General features: G+C 43.9%; 1 protein-coding gene across 2 annotated transcripts in view; it reads left to right on the plus strand.

Moving 5' to 3' along the window:
* The window catches only part of ATG4A (autophagy related 4A cysteine peptidase), a 77,751-nt gene that overhangs the window by 43,146 nt on the left and 16,558 nt on the right, over positions 1-18,047 (plus strand). The window contains exons 2-9 of one of the 2 annotated variants that reach the window (XM_052662980.1): positions 1,518-1,628; positions 4,532-4,603; positions 6,907-7,005; positions 9,671-9,772; positions 10,196-10,268; positions 13,677-13,756; positions 14,474-14,661; positions 14,784-14,862. In XM_052662980.1, coding sequence (XP_052518940.1) covers positions 1,518-1,628; positions 4,532-4,603; positions 6,907-7,005; positions 9,671-9,772; positions 10,196-10,268; positions 13,677-13,756; positions 14,474-14,661; positions 14,784-14,862 — 804 coding nt within the window. The remainder of the gene's footprint in view (positions 1-1,517; positions 1,629-4,531; positions 4,604-6,906; positions 7,006-9,670; positions 9,773-10,195; positions 10,269-13,676; positions 13,757-14,473; positions 14,662-14,783; positions 14,863-18,047) is intronic. The other variant, XM_052662981.1, reaches the window with a different exon arrangement.

Raw genomic sequence — 18,047 nt, forward strand, 5'->3', positions numbered from 1 at the left:
CTGAAAGACTGGACTTCTGTCAGATATTTCAAGGAGGGCAGTATCCCCGGGTAGTTGTGTTTCTAAAATTATAACTTCAAACAAATTATGACTTCAATGTATACAAATTATACAAAGTATAATGTCAGCCTCCAACCGAGTAGTCTGTTTTCATGATAAGACTCTTTTATTTATTTCTAGGAAAGACCATTTATTTCTATGAAAACAGCATGCTCCTGCCTTAGAAAACAAAGCCAGAAGAAAGCAATTTGTCCTTTCAAGTGAGCTAAACACATCCCGCAATGATATTTTTTATAGGAAACTATTCCCTTGGCACTCTTAGGGGCTGATCTGGGAGAGCCCTTGCAGCTACTGGTAGCTGCACAAAATGGCCCCTACTGGCTCTGAGCTCCCCTCCCTGTAGGGTCTGGGAGCCTCCAATTGCTGAGATGATAAGATGTGTGCTCGGTTGTCTCAGCTTTGAACTTGAAATATGATTTGTCATTGAAACAGCACCATAAACTATGAAATATACTAACAATTTCATTTTTCTGCTTATAGGTTAAGATAGATTTTTCTGGGCTGGCTCGGAAACTTACTTACCACCTATGATATTCTTTCTCTCAGAAAATTACTGGTTTGGCCAAAAAGTTTGTTCAGGTTTTCCCATAACCTCACATGGAAAAATCTGAATGAACTTGTTGGCCGACTCAGTACTTAAAGGAAACTTGTGATAAGGTCCTTCCCTTCACAAGTCAATCTTGAGTCTTAGCAGATCCTTTCCCCGCAGGCAGTACAGAAGTGAATTTTAACTCATCCCACATTACGTGGACATAGGTTCTGAGAGTGTGGCCTTTGAACTTATGAGATTTAATTGTATTTTGTTCAGTTCCTGTCTGTTGAGAGACAACCATGGTCATTTGTGAATCCCAAGAACAAGTTCTATTTATCAGTTGCTTCAAGATTCTTCTTTGTAGAAGTTGTAAGTGAATAAAACACTAAATTACTGATAAAACATCTGGACTTCCAGCTAAAATATTACATTTTCAGAGTTGTATATATAGTGTTTCAGGCTTGTCATAGCCCCCTTCTAAGCCACCGGCTGCTAGAAACCTCACATTAGTCCCTGGGGTCTGATTAGACATGGAATGAGGTCAGGTATGCAGGTACTATTGTGTCACCGTGTACTACACTCACACTAAGACAAGCTAGAAAGTGGCTGTTTACAAAGAAAGCCCCATTAGAACAAAATGTTTGATGTAATTGTGACCAAAACATCATTCAGAGATGGTGCCAAATGGGACCATGAGAAAAAGAAGGTCTAAACAGGTGGTCGAAGGAAATCCCTCTCTTAAAAGATTTTGAGGCCCCATAAGTGTCTTTGTTTCTCAAGCAGGAGGATTTGCTTCCATTAGATTCCAGTGGTGAATCTAAAAAAAAAAAACCTAATTTTTACCTTCAAGACAAAGGTAATAATTAATAAATCATAGAAGCAAGTCCCCTCGATTACATTTTGCTTAAGTTTCTTTCCTTTTCAGTTTTATCCAAGTATGAAAACCAGATTACTATTTTTGCTGACTACCTAGAAGAGTTTCCAGATACAGATGAGCTGGTATGGATCTTGGGAAAACAGCATCTTCTTAAAACAGGTAAGGTTTGGTTGCATTTGTCTGTGAGAACCCAAATGAGATGGGTGCCCGAGGTTGAAGTCCTACCCTGTTTTCCTTCTTGGGTTGATAAGGGGTTAATGCTACTGCTAGGCAGATTTACTTTACAGCTGGAGGAGTTTAAGCCTCTGGCCCCTTTCTTGCATGCAGAGACTCTTCTGAGGCCCTAGCAGTGTGTTCACATGATCATAGGTATTTGTACAATTTGAAAAAGTCATGTTTTTTTTCTTAAAGGAGAACAGCCCAATTCTATAAGCCTCGGGTTTCAAAAAACATGGACCAGCTCTGGATATTACTAACCAGTATCTAGTCTTTGATGACTACATACTTCTCATTCCTCTCATGTCCTGATGAAAAACCCTGCCACCCAAGGGACTTCTAAACAGCCCATGGCTGTCACAAACAGTCTCAGATACTGAGAAGTCTTATCGTTTTAGAGCTTTTGCTGACTGTGGTACTATCTCAGTTTATTCTGATTTTGTACAGAACTTTTAGCCACTGCAGCTAGATGGAAAGGAGGCTTGGCTTTCTCTTCCTTACCATTACATTCTTATAGATTGAGAAAGACCTTTTAACCTAAAAGTGCTAACAACCCCGCACACAGATAAAACCTGAACTTGGAAACAGGCTGCTCTGAGTTTTGTGTCTGAAGAGAGATCCTCTTTGGAGGTCCTAGCATGGAGGGAGGGACAGGAAGAAGCTGACCAAAAGGCAAGAGAGGGGGCCTCCCTGGTGGCTCAGTGGTAGGGAGTCCACCTGCCAATGTATGAGACATGGGTTCCATCCGAGATCCAGGAAGATCCCACATGCTGCAGAGCAACTAAGCTTGTGCACCCCAGCCACTGAGCCTGTGCGCTGCAGTCTGGAAACCACAACTACTGAAGCCAGCGTGCCCTGGAGCCCGTGCTCTGCAGCAAGAGAAAGAGCCTGCACACTGCGCCTAGAGTGTAGCCCCGCTCACTGCAACTAGAGAAGAGCCCACGCGGCAATGAAGACCCAGCACAGCCAAAAAGAAATACATAAATAAAGGGCAAGAGAAGAAGTTAGCATCTGCTAGTTCCATTTGAGTCTGGCTTCATCCTTTTGACTGGAAAATCCTGAACAGTGGATAGCACCTGGTGCTAACAATGAGGAGACCTTTTGTATTCAGACTCTTCTACCTCGGATAAGTCACTTTCTGGATCTTAACTCCTTTTGCCAGTAATTAACAGGAGAGGGACTGCAGGTGATCTCTTCTAGTTGTGCATTTCCCGACAACAGGGATCCCCAAGTTGCCAAATATGCCCAGTTTCAAATGTTAAGTTGGAAAAGCCCTTTCAAGGTGAAACTCTTATTAAAGTCTAGGGCTTCCCTGGTGGTCCAGTGGTTAAGAATCCGCCTGCCAATGCAGGGGACACGGGTTTCACCCCTGGTCCAGGAAGATCCCACATGCCACAGAGCGGCTAAGCCCGTGCACCTGTGCTCTAGAGCTCACAGGCCACAATCACTGAGCTCACGTGCTTAGAGCCTATGCTTCACAACAAGAGAGGCCACTGAGAAGCCCACGCACAACAATGAAGAGTAGCCCCCACTTGCCACAGCTAGAGAAAGCCTACACAGAACACTGAAGCCCCACCGTAGCCAGCAAATAAATAAATCTTTACAAAATGCCTATACAACTTTCCCCAGCCTTTCTAGCATATAGGCAAGCCAGAAGACATAGAGAATATCAGGGGAAGGAATGAGGGGCGTGAGCATTTGTGACAAGGGGATAAAATAATAGCTAACATCTACCTCAGGTTTATTGTGTACTGTACCATGTAAGCTACTGCCTTCCATGTAGTGTTATCTTGTTGAATACTCATCTCTCTGGGAAGTGGGTGCAATTCTTCTCCCCGTTATATAGATGAGGAAACTGAAGCTCAGAGAAGTTAAGTAACAAGGCCACACAGTTGGTAAGGAGCAGAATCAGGGCTCAAACCCAGGCAGAGCATGACTCCAGAAGTCTTACTCTTGACCATTTTACATCTGCTTCCCATACTGTGCTAGGCGCTGGCGACATGAAGGGGAAGAACAATCCAGACAGCTCAGCTTTCTGATTTGTTCAAAGGAAAGGCAGAAGAGAAAATAGAGACTATTGGTTAACACTGAATTGCCTTTTCTTGTTTTAAAGTGCAATGACTATAAATTCTGTACAGAATTACGAAGATAGATGTGTTTTGAGAAGGAGGAGAAAGAAGACTAAGACAGAAGCACACCTAAGTACAGATGGGCATGTGGAAGCCATATTTGTGGCCACTGAAGTAAATTTACGCTGTAAAATATATACAGGAAAGCATGCTTTGAACAAAAATTACAAAAGCATTTGTGATGTTATATCACCATTTAGATTATTAGAAATGCCAGTGCACTAATTTCTTACACACTGAATTTGCTTAGCAGGGACATCTTTTTAGTTAAAGATTTATGTGCACACACAAATGCCAACAACCTATCCCTCGTTTTAGGTAACAGACCGTGGATGCTGATGAGAGATCCAGCCAACTATCAGGCAGGGGCTGACTGCCTTGTCATTAGGTTGCCCAAGATCCTTGCTTTTCCTGGTCCGTGTCTTTTGGCCATGTGATCTCAGTGTTAAGTACCTGCTGGGGCTATGGAGTTCAGTGAGGAGACAGGAGCCACTCAGCATCATTGTAGCCAGTAGCTCTGGCCAAAATATAGGCGGGCGGAAATACTGAAATTATTTGGCTAAAATGAGATTAGATTTCTTATGAATTTCCCTTAACCTCATAACAATGGAAATGACTGGTTATTTGAAATTTAGTTTGCCCCTGGCTCAGAAGTCAAAGACAGATATCTTTAGATGGGATACGGTGATTTAATTTTAATTTCACATTTAATTACAGAAAAATCTAAGCTGTTGTCTGATATAAGTGCTCGTCTATGGTTTACATACAGGAGGAAATTTTCACCAATTGGTAGGTATATCATTTGTTATACTGTGCTTTCTTCCTTATAGATAGCTTTCCTGAGGTTATCAGTGATATCATGGAAACCTCAGAATTAACAATTCACTATGGTGAAGAATTTAATTTGGGGGAGTAGTTGATTAAGTCTTATGCTTCATACAGAAGTTTCGTTGCCAATGTGCCTCAGCATGTATGGTTCTGTGGTGTTAACGTGTAATGCCGGTTTACTTTTGAGCCCACCTCCAAGTGTTTGGGCACTAGAGATATTGTTTTAAGTCTGAGAGCAACGAAACAGTCACACTTTTAACTTGATACATTCCACCGCTTTATGGAGTTATTTGATTATTAAAGATGATTGTACCTTGAAGGAAAGAAAATAATTCTCTTGCTTTTTTATTTCTTCCTATGATATGAAAACACTTTGCCACTGAGAAATGAATTATAGTGGATATCCTTGGCAGTTAAGAATACCAGCTGCTGTCTAGAAAAAAGGACAGTTTAATGAGCTAAGTAAATAGTATCCCTCCAGAGAAAATTTGTAAATGTTTGCAAACAGGGTTACTTCTTTCTAATCTTATGGTCCTATAGAAAAGGATCACCAAACTCAGTTGGTGGAAGCTATTCTCCTAGAGGAAACCTGTCTGACTGATTTTGTTTTGGGACTGGACCTAATAACTGGAGTGAAATCTATCTTTCTGATAAGTGTGAAAAATGAAGTTCACACAGACTTTTTTTTTTTTTGCTCTCCATAGGAAGTACCTGAGTAAAATACACAAAAGAACAATCTTTACTACTCTAATTCAAAACTGTTAATTTTTTCTGGATGAAGAGATCTTTGCAAGATTTGAAAACATTTGCAATTCAACTCTGACAGTGTTTTGAAAGAGATGATCCCTTCTTTATGTGGGCTTCATTGCATATTTCCATACTAATCTGGCCTATAATCCCACCATTAGCAAGAGCCAACGGACTCCACTTCTAGCTGGCAAGTTGGCTCAACTCTCCTCATTTTGCTGTAGCAACTCTCCTTCAGTCCCCACAACAAAAGGAAAGGAACAGCCATCTTGGACCACTTGTCTTACATGGTTGATGATGTCGTTTACGGTTAGTCTTGTGAGACCATGCTTATAGCATACTTTTCCACTTCTGTGTTGGGAGAGGAAGCAATGAAAGCATAATGTCTCCTCTGCCATCCAAGTTGTCTCACTTCAAAGTACTTTGAAAAAGGATATTGAGCGCTGCCCCCCCCCCCCCCACCCCGTGCCCGGCCACATATATAGGATTTTTGTTACATCAAGTGTTCTTCAAATGGAACCTGTTGTCTTATTAATTGGTTTTGTACCTTTAAAAAATATAGTATATTTCTAATTTATTAATAGTATTTTATATTAGGGCTTCCCTGGTGGCTCAGTGGTAAAGAATCCACCTGCCAATGCAGGAGACACGAGTTCAATTCCTGGGTCAGGAGGATCCCCTGGAGGAGGAAGTAGCTGCTCACTCCAGTATTCTTGCCGGGATAATCCCATGGACAGAGGAGCCTGGTGGGCCCCAGTCCATGGGGTTGCAAAGAGTCCACTTAGTGACTAAACAACGTTATGACCATACTCATTATACCAAATATTTACATCATCTTGAATGGGTGGTAGAATACTTTTATAGATACTCTCTCATATAATTCTTATAGTATCCATTGATAGTAGGCAAGGTATATGCTATTATCTCCAGTTTACAGATGAGACTTAGATTAGGTAACTAGAGACTGGTCTTCTGATGCCTAACCTAGGACTCTTTCCTCTATTTACATTCTCCTTACCATTCAGAGCTTCATAATGTATATTTAGAACGGTCAAGAGCTTTCCAGATTTCCTTGACCATACTGATGATCAACTTTGGTAGCATTTATTCTTTAAGTCAGATAAGATTGCCCTCCTCTGGAAGTGAGCTGTGAAAAGCCAGATTTGGTCAGGCAGATGATGACATGTCATGGATTAAGTGTTGGTAGTCATACATGGTAGTCAGTCATCTACCAAAATTGAATGCATGCCTGGATATCTCTAAGCAGAAAACATACACGGCAGGTTTTGTTCATTTGTTTATTTTGCCTTAGGTCATAGAACCCGTTTTGGTTAACTCAGCTTTATCTTTGCAAGTTCTACCCTGTAACAAACCTTGTTGGATATCTGGCTTTATCTCTTGCCTCTCTATTCTGAGTATGTGTGCCTATCTATATTGTATGATTCTCCAATATGCTGATGTTTCAGGAAAGGGCAATTTAATGAACTCACATTCATTCTCATCCATTTTGCCAACAGGGGGAACAGGCCCTTCATCTGATGCTGGCTGGGGATGTATGCTACGCTGTGGACAGATGATGCTGGCTCAAGCCCTTATCTGCAGACACTTGGGAAGGGGTGAGTTAAATTTGTTCTGTCTCGGAGACCTCTGCAGTCACATTTACTGCTGATGGTTTAGCCTTGGTGCTAAAGGGAACAGAGCTGCAGGTCCTGAAGTGCTCTCTGTAAGCCCAAGTGGTGGGGCTGACAAGTCAACAAACCCTCTCATGAGAAGGAAACAGCTGGCATTTCCTTGTAACTCACTAAGCCAGAGAGTTATTTTCCTGGGACAGAACTGAACATTGAGTCAAGTGTATCATAGAGTTTCCATCTTCACTGTTGTTCACGTGAGTTCTTAAACAGGTCAGATAACAAAAGGAGCCGGAAGAAGGTGTGGCGGTGAGCCTGTTTTTTGACCTCATTTAAAATATTTGTCTGGTGAAAGATGTCAGTAACCTAAGGGAAGTGCCTAATGAGGGAACCAGTGCTCTTTTGGTTTGGGTTCACTGATGAGGTCTACTTGATAATGAAGGAATCCTTAAATTAGCTTTCTCAGGAGGCTTTATTAAGAACTTCCCAACACAACATTGTAAAGCAACTATATTCCAATAAATTAATTTAAAAAATAAAAATAAAGTTTAAAAAAAGAAAAAGTATGTGAAGTGATAGATGTGTTAATTAAGTAGATTATGATAATCATTTCACAATGTATAGGTTGATTAAATTATCGCATCATATATCCTTTTAAAAATCATGCTGTTTAAGCTAAATATATTCAATTTTTATTTGTCAGTCATACTTCAATAAAGCTTACAAATTTTTTTAAATAATAAAGAGTACACACTATCTTAAAATTAGAACCTTCCAGTAATCATTGTTGGAACACTCGAGTCTTGCTTTCTTAAAACATATGCATACTTCCCGTGGGCTGACCTTGGTTAGATGCCAGTTCAGGAAGTTGGGTGAAAGTCTGGTTTGCCTTGGGGATGAGGGAATGAAAGGCCATCTTGGATGAGATTGGGCTGCTGAAATCTTCAGCTGTTACTCCTTGAGATTCAGAGGTACAACAACTGACTCCCTTTCCCTGACTGTACAACCTCACACATCCTCCTGCGGTTACCGGAGAAGACTGGAGAAGAGTCTGGGGAGGCTTTAGGGCTTCATGCCTTTTTTCAGGGTTTAGAATGTCCCGTGCCTGCATCCCCTGGGTAGTATCATAATTTCTGTTTAACAGATGCGGAAATTGAGGCTCAGGAAATAAGGTGACTTGCCCCAGGCTGAACAGCAAAAGTCATGGATTTGGGAATAGAATGCAGGTCTTCTGTCTCCTTGTCCAGTGATTTCTCTACTGTACACATACTTCTTGGAACAGATCCATTCTTACTGTTTTTACTTTCTCATTTATGAAACACTTCAAGATGATTCTTCTGGAAATGAATCTTGTGGAGAGCAAACTGGGGAGTTTTCCCCACAATCAGCAGTCTCAATTGTTTTAATGTAAAAGCAAGTAGCAGGAAGAATGTGGAAATAGATCTCATAGCTAAGATATTCGAATGAGAAGATGTGATTTTATAAAGTATTTTGGAGCATTTCCTTTTTGGTTATTTTGCAGTTGAGGTGGGGTATTAGTTGACTTTTCACTGTCATCAGTAAATATTTAGTGGTACATACCAGCCAGCTAATCAGGATTTCCCCCAGAGTCAGACAGTTCAGTAGCTGGTGAAAAACAGTTGAATGCTGTTCACCCTCTGAAGACTGCTGGATGTAAAGTTTAAACATTTGGTTTCAGAAATACAAAAGTAAAGAGAACCAAAGACTCTGGAGAGAATGGCCTTTGCCTTCCAGTAGATTTCACTTGTGAATTCAAACACTTTCTAAAACCTCAGGAGAGAAATTTCTGTCTTGGAAGCCAACTAAGACTCAGAAATCTCTCCCATTAGACAGAGTTCCTAGAGCTGAGGGAATGGGAACAGTGTGTCCTGTCCACAGAGGTGACAATGAGAGTTTTTTCAGAGTTGTCCTCAGCAAGTCATAAGCAGCCCCTGTAGAACTGGGGGGCTGTGCCTGAGGCACAGATCAGATCTCTACAGGTGTAATTGTTTTAGTTTTGGTCATAAGGAAACCATCAACACCTGATAACAAAGGTATTTGTTTTTCCAAAGCTCAGTGTGGCCTTTTAAAAAGGCTGTGTAAAAAATGGCAGTGTGCATTTCTTTAAAAAAACCTTCTTATTTGCAAATTGTTTTTATTCCCCTGGAAATACTGGTGTGTCAGGATGGCACTTCCCCTTACCTTCCCCTCACTGACTCTTGTCAGTGCTGCTGAAATATACAAACCAAAGCCACTGGTGTTTGTCTGGACGTGAGACACTACAGTGTCTGAATGAGACCCGGATATACTGCTGGGTTTTAAGGTGACATCCTGGTCACTGAGTAGCTGACCAGAAAGGGCTTGTATCCCTGTTTTCAAGTAATATTTATCCAACTCCAGCTCATGGGCAAAGTCAATTTCTTGGTCAACTTCTTGTCTTGTTTTTGCTTTACACCCACTGAGTCTCTGAAAGAAATCCATTTCCAGATGTCTTGGTCATCAATATTAAAGATACTTGGGAATATTCTGACCTGATCGTTCCCACTTTCTAGATGTAATGCCTTTGTTTTCCTTCTAACCTTGTAGTCAGAGTAAGACTGCAGAGATAACAAATGGTTATAAACATGATTTTAACTCTTTTTTTCCTAAAAAGACTGGAACTGGGAGAAACAGAAAGAACAACCCAAAGAATACCAACGAATCCTACAGTGCTTCTTAGATAGAAAAGACTGTTGCTACTCTATCCATCAAATGGGTAAGGTCACATGAGTAGTTTAAAGCCTGTCTTTCTGTTGCATAGTCCAAGTAAAAGGAAAGAAACACTGAAATTCAGCTTACTTTGCCTGTACTTGCTTTTCTTTTTTTTTCAAATTTAAAATATTTTATTTCATGTGGGATCTTTCATTTTGGCACATGGAATCTTTTAGCTGTGGCATGTGAACTTAGTTGCATCAGTTCCCCAACTAGGGATTGAACCCAGGTCCCCTGCATTGGGAGCTTGGCATCTCAGCCCCTGGGGCACCAAGAAAATCTCTGTACTTGCTTTTCTTGTCCCCTGCTTTATATGTGGCTCCACTAAGTCATCTATCTGCTTAATTATTTATGCAGAAAATTAGGAATTTGTGGTTTGTTGGAAGACCTTTTGCTGACATGTTTATCTTTTTCCACATGAAAACAGCACAGATGGGCGTAGGAGAAGGGAAATCAATTGGCGAATGGTTTGGACCAAATACAGTTGCACAGGTGTTGAAGTAAGTAAAAAGGTTGGGCGTGAGCCTTATTCTACTGTCTCCTATGCCTGCCTCCACCAGCTCAGTATCCCATCAACCAAGCGGTTCTTGCCATCCCAGTGAGCCACCAAACATCTGTACCCTTTTGCTCAAATACGTCTTTGAAGTGTGTAATGTGTGTAGACAACTGTCTTTGTTTATCAGAGTTGTAGTCATGAGTACCAGTCCAGGTAGAGGCCCCTCAGGACTCATCCCATATCCCCTCGATAGATTGGTGCTCAGACACTCAACCATCAGCCTGAGGGTTACTTTGAAGCCAAAGGGTTTGTGCTAAGGATGAGGGGGAAGCCTGAACCAGCCTAGGGAAGGCACAGACTCCCACCTTGTATGGTATTTTAAAAAATCTCCATTGACTCATTCAACAGTTATTGGGCACCTCTACTATGCTAAGTATTGGGTGTACAAAAATAAATTAGGTATAATTCTTGCTTCAAGGAACTTCCACCTATTGGAAGACACAAACCCCAAGGGAGTCTTGGAATCAGTTTGTCATCTTTTAGTTAACTCAGGGTACCCCAGCATGGTCCTTTTGCTGTTGTCCTATTAAGTCCCAGAATTCACCTCTCGCAGCAAGAGGCAACATGGAGAGACCAGGGCCAATGCTTTGGAAATGAATGGGGTGAGTGGCATTGGCACTTACACCCACAGGCCACCTCACCTATTGTCACTCTCCTTCCTGACAGCCTATTACCAAGTGGAAACTCCATGAGGGCAGAAATTGTGTTTTCCTTGTTCACTCCTATAACATTAGCACATTAAACCACCTGGTACCTGTAGTGAAGTGAAGTGAGCTCCCTCAGTCGTGTCTGACTCTTTGCAACCCCATGGACTGTAGCCCACCAGGCTCCTCCATCCATGGGATTCTCCAGGCAAGAATACTGGAGTGGGTCGCCATTTCCTTCTCCAGGGGAACTTCCCAACCCAGGGATCGAACATGGATCTCCCGAATTACAGGCAGGTGCTTTACCCTGTACCTGTAAGTGCTCAATAAATACCTGATGAATGAGTGAATGAAAATGGAAGCCAGAGTTTGATGCTGATTTAGGCATCAGATTTAGGCATCAGAAAATTGAAACCATCGGAGAAGGCAATGGCACCCCACTCCAGTACTCTTGCCTGGAAAATCCCATGGACGGAGGAGCCTGGTAAGTTTCAGTCCATGGGGTCTATGGCGTTGCACAGAGTCGGACACGACTGAAGCAACTTAGCAGCAGCAGCAGCCTTCTTTGGTCAGAGAAGGCATGGCACCCCACTCCAATACTCTTGCCTGGAAAATCCCATGGACGGAGGAGCCTGGTGGGCTGTAGTCCATGGGGTCGCTAAGAGTCAGACACGACTGAGCGACTTCACTTTCACTTTTCACTTTCATGCCTTGGAGAAGGAAATGGCAACCGACTCCAGGGTTCCTGCCTGGAGAATCCCAGGGACGGGGGAGCCTGGTGGGCTGCCGTCTATGGGGTCACACAGAGTCAGACACAACTGAAGCGACTTAGCAGCTGCAGCCTTCTTTGGTAGCCACTTTAATTCTTAGGCTCTCTGGAGCATGATGACAGGACCTGCTTCATGCAAAATACAAATGAGGCACTGTTTCAGTTATTAGCCAACCTTCAGTGAGCTCAAATGTTTTGGGAATGTGCTTGTGAGGGGAGTAGTCTGGATTTCTTGGGGACCCAAGTGAAACGTATTATCTTGGAATCACCCTTTGCTAACAGTGCAGCTCCTCTGAGACCACTTTCTTACTTTAGTCTGTAGTGCGTTTTGGGCCATTGTTGGTCAGGTGAGTGAGGATCTGGTGGTATTTTAGGAACCACTGCAAGAAGCCAGGGTAGAAAGTATAAAAAATTGGAATGGCTGTGCTGATCCCAAAACCTAGTTTGATATGGTTGGTTTATAAATGACATCCCTCAGAATTTGCTTCTTTCTTCTGAAATTTGAACTTCCCAATAACAAGTAAATGGAAACATACATTTTAAGAAGAATTTAGGCGGATTCTTACTCATCAGGGACAGCACTATGTGATGATAATGATTACGTTATTATTATTTTGGGGAAAGATAAAATGAATGAAATGAAATGAAAATATAATGGTAACTAACCTCTTATTGGGAGCTACTTTAGTTTGGGAGAGAATGTGTTTTTGTTTCATTTTGTTGGTCGTTGAGACTGGGCTTTACCCCAAAATCCCATAGTAGCCAGGTTAAAAATGTCTTCTTCAAACTGACTAGAGAAGAAAATAAGGGAGAAATAGACAACATATTTTACTCAGATAATCTCTCTTTTAACTGGGTTTTCTTTCTAATCTCCTCTGAAAGTGAAAGTCACTCAGTTGTGGCCAGCTCTTTGCAACCCCATGAACTATACAGGCCATGGAATTCTCCAGGCCAGAAGACTGGAGTGGGTTGCCACGCAATCCTCTAGGGGATCTTCCCAACCCAGCAATTGAACTGGGGCCTCCTGCATTTCAGGTGGATTCTTTACCGGCTGAACCACCAGGGAAGCCTCTGAAGTCATGCAATTTAGCACGCTCTATGGCTCTGTTTTCAGTTCTTGACCAACAAGGCCCAGCAAGTCTCCTGGGACAACATTCTTACTGCACTTGGGGAGGATCTGAAGAGATAATCTCCTCTATCTGTTTCTCTCTCCCTCTGGATTTCCCTGGGGCTTATTCTTCGTATTATATATGCTTCTAAACAAAGATATACACACACACAGACATATACATACACACACAGGTATGTGTGTGTGTTCGTGCTAAGTCATTTCAGTTGTGTCTGACTCTTTGCAACCCCATGGACTGTAGCCCACCAGGCTCCTCTGTCTATGGGGATTTCCAGGCAAGAATACTGGAGTGGGTTGCCATTTCCTTCTCCAGGGGATCTTCCCAACCCAGGGATTGAACCCAGGTCTCCCACATTGCAGGCAGACGCTTTAACCCCTGAGCCACCAGGGAAGCCCATATATATATATTTAAGTAACAGTTTTTCCTCTTTTTTTTTAAAGCAATAAGTAAGAATGTCTCACATTTAAGAAAAGAAAATAAAATCTCTTGGGAGCAGGTGTACTGGTCCTCTCTTGCCCAGTAGGAGTAACATCATTTTTCAAGGCAGCCTGTTCCATTTTTATAAAAAGCAAGGCCTTCTTTCTGAGGTTCAGAAACAGTGACTCTGGCATTTTCAAAGTCCCTGGACGTGGAATATTCCAGAGCTTGGTCAAAGGAGCCAGACCTGACCTGAATCCCACAGAGAGAACAACTTCTGTGTGGCTCAGCATTCGGTAACTTCTGGAACACTGGACAGATGTAGGTGGTACTATTTTCTGCCGAGATGTCCATCTTCCCCAATTGTGACTTCACTGTATGTTGCTTTGCAGAAAACTTGCTTTATTTGATGAATGGAATTCCTTGGCTGTTTATGTTTCAATGGATAACACCGTGGTCATCGAAGATATCAGTGAGTCCTTGGCTGGTTTACCTTCTCGGGTGGTTGGGTATGGAGGTTCTTCTTTACCATTCAGGACATGTCGGGGGAAGAGAGGGAGAGAGAAAGAGAAAGCAAGAGAGAGAGAGAGAGAGAGAGAGAGAGAGAGAGAGAGAGAAAGAATAAACACACACATGCTGTCTCTGGCCTGCCCCTCTAGCAAGACAGGGGAGCACAGGGCTCTGGTTAATCATTCCCTATGCCCTTTTTTCTCTTCCCTTTCAGCTTTCTGAAAGGGGAAAAAATGAGAGGATCTTTGGTGGGCCTCAGTGAAGTACCAGATTCTTTCCCTGCAGGACACCCCAAGTGCAGATAATCAGTTAAACCAGCCATGGGTCTTCTCTGGCCTCCCCCGCCTCCACTGTACTCTCCAACATGGGGCTCAAGAAACCAACAGATCCAGTCCCTGTTTCCAAGGCCTTTGTAGCCTAGTTGACAAATGAGATTCTCCCAATGAGCCCATCATATCTGAGGAGACACAAGGAGTGTTCAGTTGCCAGAAGGAAGAGAAGTAAGGGCTGGACGAGTACCCTGGGCTTCCTGTAGCAAGTAGGGCAGCAGGGCCCTGGTGGCAGTGGGAAGGGCCTTCCAGGTGGGGACTGTCACATCAGGTCTCCCTTAGTCTTGCCCATGGTGCATCTCTTAGGGCTGGGTACCCCTTTTTTACCTAGCCCTGTCTTCTGTTTCTAGAAAAAATGTGCCGCACCCTGTCCTTGAGTGCCGACACACCTGCCGAGAGGCCCCTGGAGTCTCTGACTGCTTCCACCCAAAGTAGGGGCCCCTCGGCCTGCTGCACGGCCTGGAAACCCTTGCTGCTTATTGTGCCCCTCCGCCTAGGCATAAACCAAATAAACCCCGTCTATGTCGACGCCTTCAAAGTAAGTCACACCTTTCCCCAAGCCACCTGCGGCCTGCCCATCCCACCACCATCGTGAGCCCGGAGATCCGTGAGCAGCAGTCCACATGTGAGCTGAGAATCTTGCGTTCTCTTTCCCTCCAGGAGTGTTTTAAGATGCCACAGTCTTTAGGGGCATTAGGAGGAAAACCAAATAACGCCTATTATTTCATAGGATTCTTAGGTAAGAAAAGAGTAATCACAAGTAAGTCACTGTGGGCTAGGGGAGGGTGGGCCCAACAAGGTCTGTGTGGAAGACCAGGCAATTCCAGTTAGGAGGCCCTGGCCTAGCCTGGAGATGCTGTGGCCTGTAGGCAGCTCGTCCTGCCTCTAGCCTGGAGAGTAACACCTACCTGTGCCTCACAGAGACCAGTGTCTCCATCTCTTTGCCTCTCAATATGATGGTTCCATGGCTGTGTTCACACTGGATGACCCCAAGGTCACAGCATTGCTTCAGCACCTCTTGTTCCCTCTGGGACCCAGGGCGGCAGGGCTTCACTTCCCTGGCCTTGCCGATTCCCTTCTTACTGGAGCTTGGGCAGTTGGGCCAGGAGCCATCCTCTGACTTCCCAAGACCACACAGCTGGGCCTACTAGCTTATCGTTCAGAGGCTTGTCTGGGTGGAAATTAGAGGAGGTGAAAACAGAGGTATCCCTTTTATGATAATGGAGGCTCAGCCTTAAAACAACTAAGCTACTGTGGATCCTGATGAGCAGCCCGACATTCCTGCCTCAGTGGACACCTCTGGAAACCCCGCCATCTTCCTCACTAGCTGTGACCAGAGGCATTGAAGGCCCTTGGCACACCAAAGGAGCAGCCCGGCTCTTCCCAAACTTTCATGTGCACACGAATCACCTTGAGATTAACACGCAGGTTCAGCAGGTCTGGGGTGGAGCCTGAGAGCCTGCATTTCTCTCTAGATAGGGCAGGTGCCGCTGGTGCCACACTTTGAGTGCCAGGGGCCTAGATACCTGGTTAGTGCCACAGAGTAAGGGAGCGATGTGGCCAGGGAAGCGGAATAGTGCCACCTCTGGCCGGAGTGGGCTCTGAGGAACTTGCGAGTTTAGGGTACAAAGGACAGCCAGAGCAGGCCTGGGGAATGGTGTGAGGGATGTGCAGAGGACACGGTGAGATGAACTTGGCCACCCTCCCAACCCGTCTCTTCCTCAGAGATTCGGGGAGGTGAGGTGAGTGGGAAGAGACAGACCTGGCCCCTGTATGTGGCCTGCCTCCTGCTGGCTCAGTGTGTGACAGTAGGAAAAGAGAGTCAACTCTTTCAGTCTTAGGTTCCCTTTATGGAAAATAGGGCTGACCCCCAGCTCACCATGTTGTCGCCTCACAGTAAAGCACTCAGTAAAGAGCCAGCCTGACCCCAGTGCTTCTTTCAGCTGCTTACTCTGCTCTCCTTAAGGTGGGGTTTCTCTGCAGTTGCTGGGCTCGCTCTTGAATGCTGCCACCTCCTGGTCGAGTTTAAGAACTACAGCTTGGTGGAACATTTGAAAAGTGGAGGCTTTTACTTTCTAAATCTTCCCTGGTGACTTAGAGGTTAAACCATCTGCCTCCAATGTGGGAGACCCAGGTTTGATCCCTGGTTCGGGAAGATCCCCTGGAGAAGGAAATGGCAACCCACTCCAATATTCCTGCCTGGAGAATCCCATGGACGGAGAAGCCTGGTAGGCTACAGTCCACGGGGTCGCAGAGTCAGACACGACTGAGCCAGTACTTGGAGTTTTATAAATTTAGATGTTCTCTGTTTCTAAGCTTCTGGGTTCCTGTCAAAGAAACTGTTGCAAAAATCTAATTCCTATTGTCTGTGCTTAAAGACAAACTGAAAACAGATTGGAAAATAATTGTGGAGGGATCTCAATGAATTCCTGGGCACCCTGGCCTCCTTATCCCAGGTTACCCAGAGAGAATTTGCCAAGTTGCCATAGCCCTTCTTCTCTTGGGGGGCCCCTGGGCTGGGGGGACTTTGGTGGAGTTGGACTGCTTATGAAAGAGGTGTGACAATCCCCAGTTCCCAAAACAGAGGTTTACATAGTGTCCATTTGCCCATTAATTTCATAAATCTTCTGTTTAACCTTTACTTGAGGCTCCAAAGTCACCTCAACTCCCCCTTTCTGACTCACCCGGTTACTGTATTAGGTTTGGGGTGGGGGACCAGATTGATAGAACGTCTGAAGGGAGGGGACAGATGAGAGCTTCCATTTTCTGAACCAGGAACTCTGCAGAGGGTACTCTCTCTTCCTCCATCCCCCTTTCTCTCTCCATGTATGTATATATGTATATGTATATGTGTATATATATATATATAATTTATCATTATAATGGCTTACCCAATGGCTCAGCAGCTAAATAATCTGCCTGCAATGCAGTAGATACAGGAGATGTGGTTTGATTCCTGGGTCAGGAAGATTCCCTGGAGGAGGAAATGGCAACCCACTCCAGTATTCTTGCCTGGAGAATTCCATGGACACAGGAGCCTGGTGGGCTATAGTCCATGGGGTCACAAAGAGTCGAACACGACTGAGCATGTATATGGATTATTATATTGTTTATGATATATAAATATATATTTATATAATATATAATTATATATTTATATAATGTGGGCTTCCCTAGTGGCTTGGATGGTAAAGCGACTGTCTGCAATGCAGGAGACCCAGATTTGATCCCTGGGTTGGGAAGATCCCCTGGAGAAGGAAATGGCAGCCCACTCCAGTATTCTTGCCTTGAAAATCCCACGGAGCCTGGTAGGTTACCGTCCATGGGGTTGCAAAGAGTCGGACACGACTGAGCGACTTCACTTTCACTTTTCATTTATATAATATATTGAAATATAAATACATTTATAGAGAGATACAGATTAGTATCAATACTTATATAGAGATGGGGCTTCCCTGGTGGCTCAGTGGTAAAGAATCTGCCTGCAATGCAGGAGATAACAGGTTCAATCCCTGATCCATGAAGATCCCCTGGAGAATGAAATGGCAACCCACTCCAGTATTCTTGCCTGGGAAGTCCCATGGACGGAGAAGCCTGGAAGGCTACAGTCCATGGGGTCACAAAACAGTTGGACACAGCTTAGCGACTAAGCAACACGAATATAGAGATGTATCTAGCTGTAGATAAATAGATAGATAGGGTTAACCCTGAGGGGTAGAGATCATTATTTCCATTTATGCCTAGTGGAAAACTTAGAGGGGTAGTTTCCTCAAGGTCACTGAGCTCAAAAGTAGCAAAGCCAGAGTTTGACCCCAGTTTGGCTGTCTGTGCTAACATACCCCCTTGCTTCTCTAGTGGTCTCTTGCCCAGTAGGAGGCTGGGAGATGCTCCTGGTGTACAAGACTGTGGCCAGGGTGACAGCCT

This window comes from Budorcas taxicolor, chromosome X (genome assembly GCF_023091745.1).
Source record: "Budorcas taxicolor isolate Tak-1 chromosome X, Takin1.1, whole genome shotgun sequence".
NCBI lineage: Eukaryota > Metazoa > Chordata > Mammalia > Artiodactyla > Bovidae > Budorcas > Budorcas taxicolor.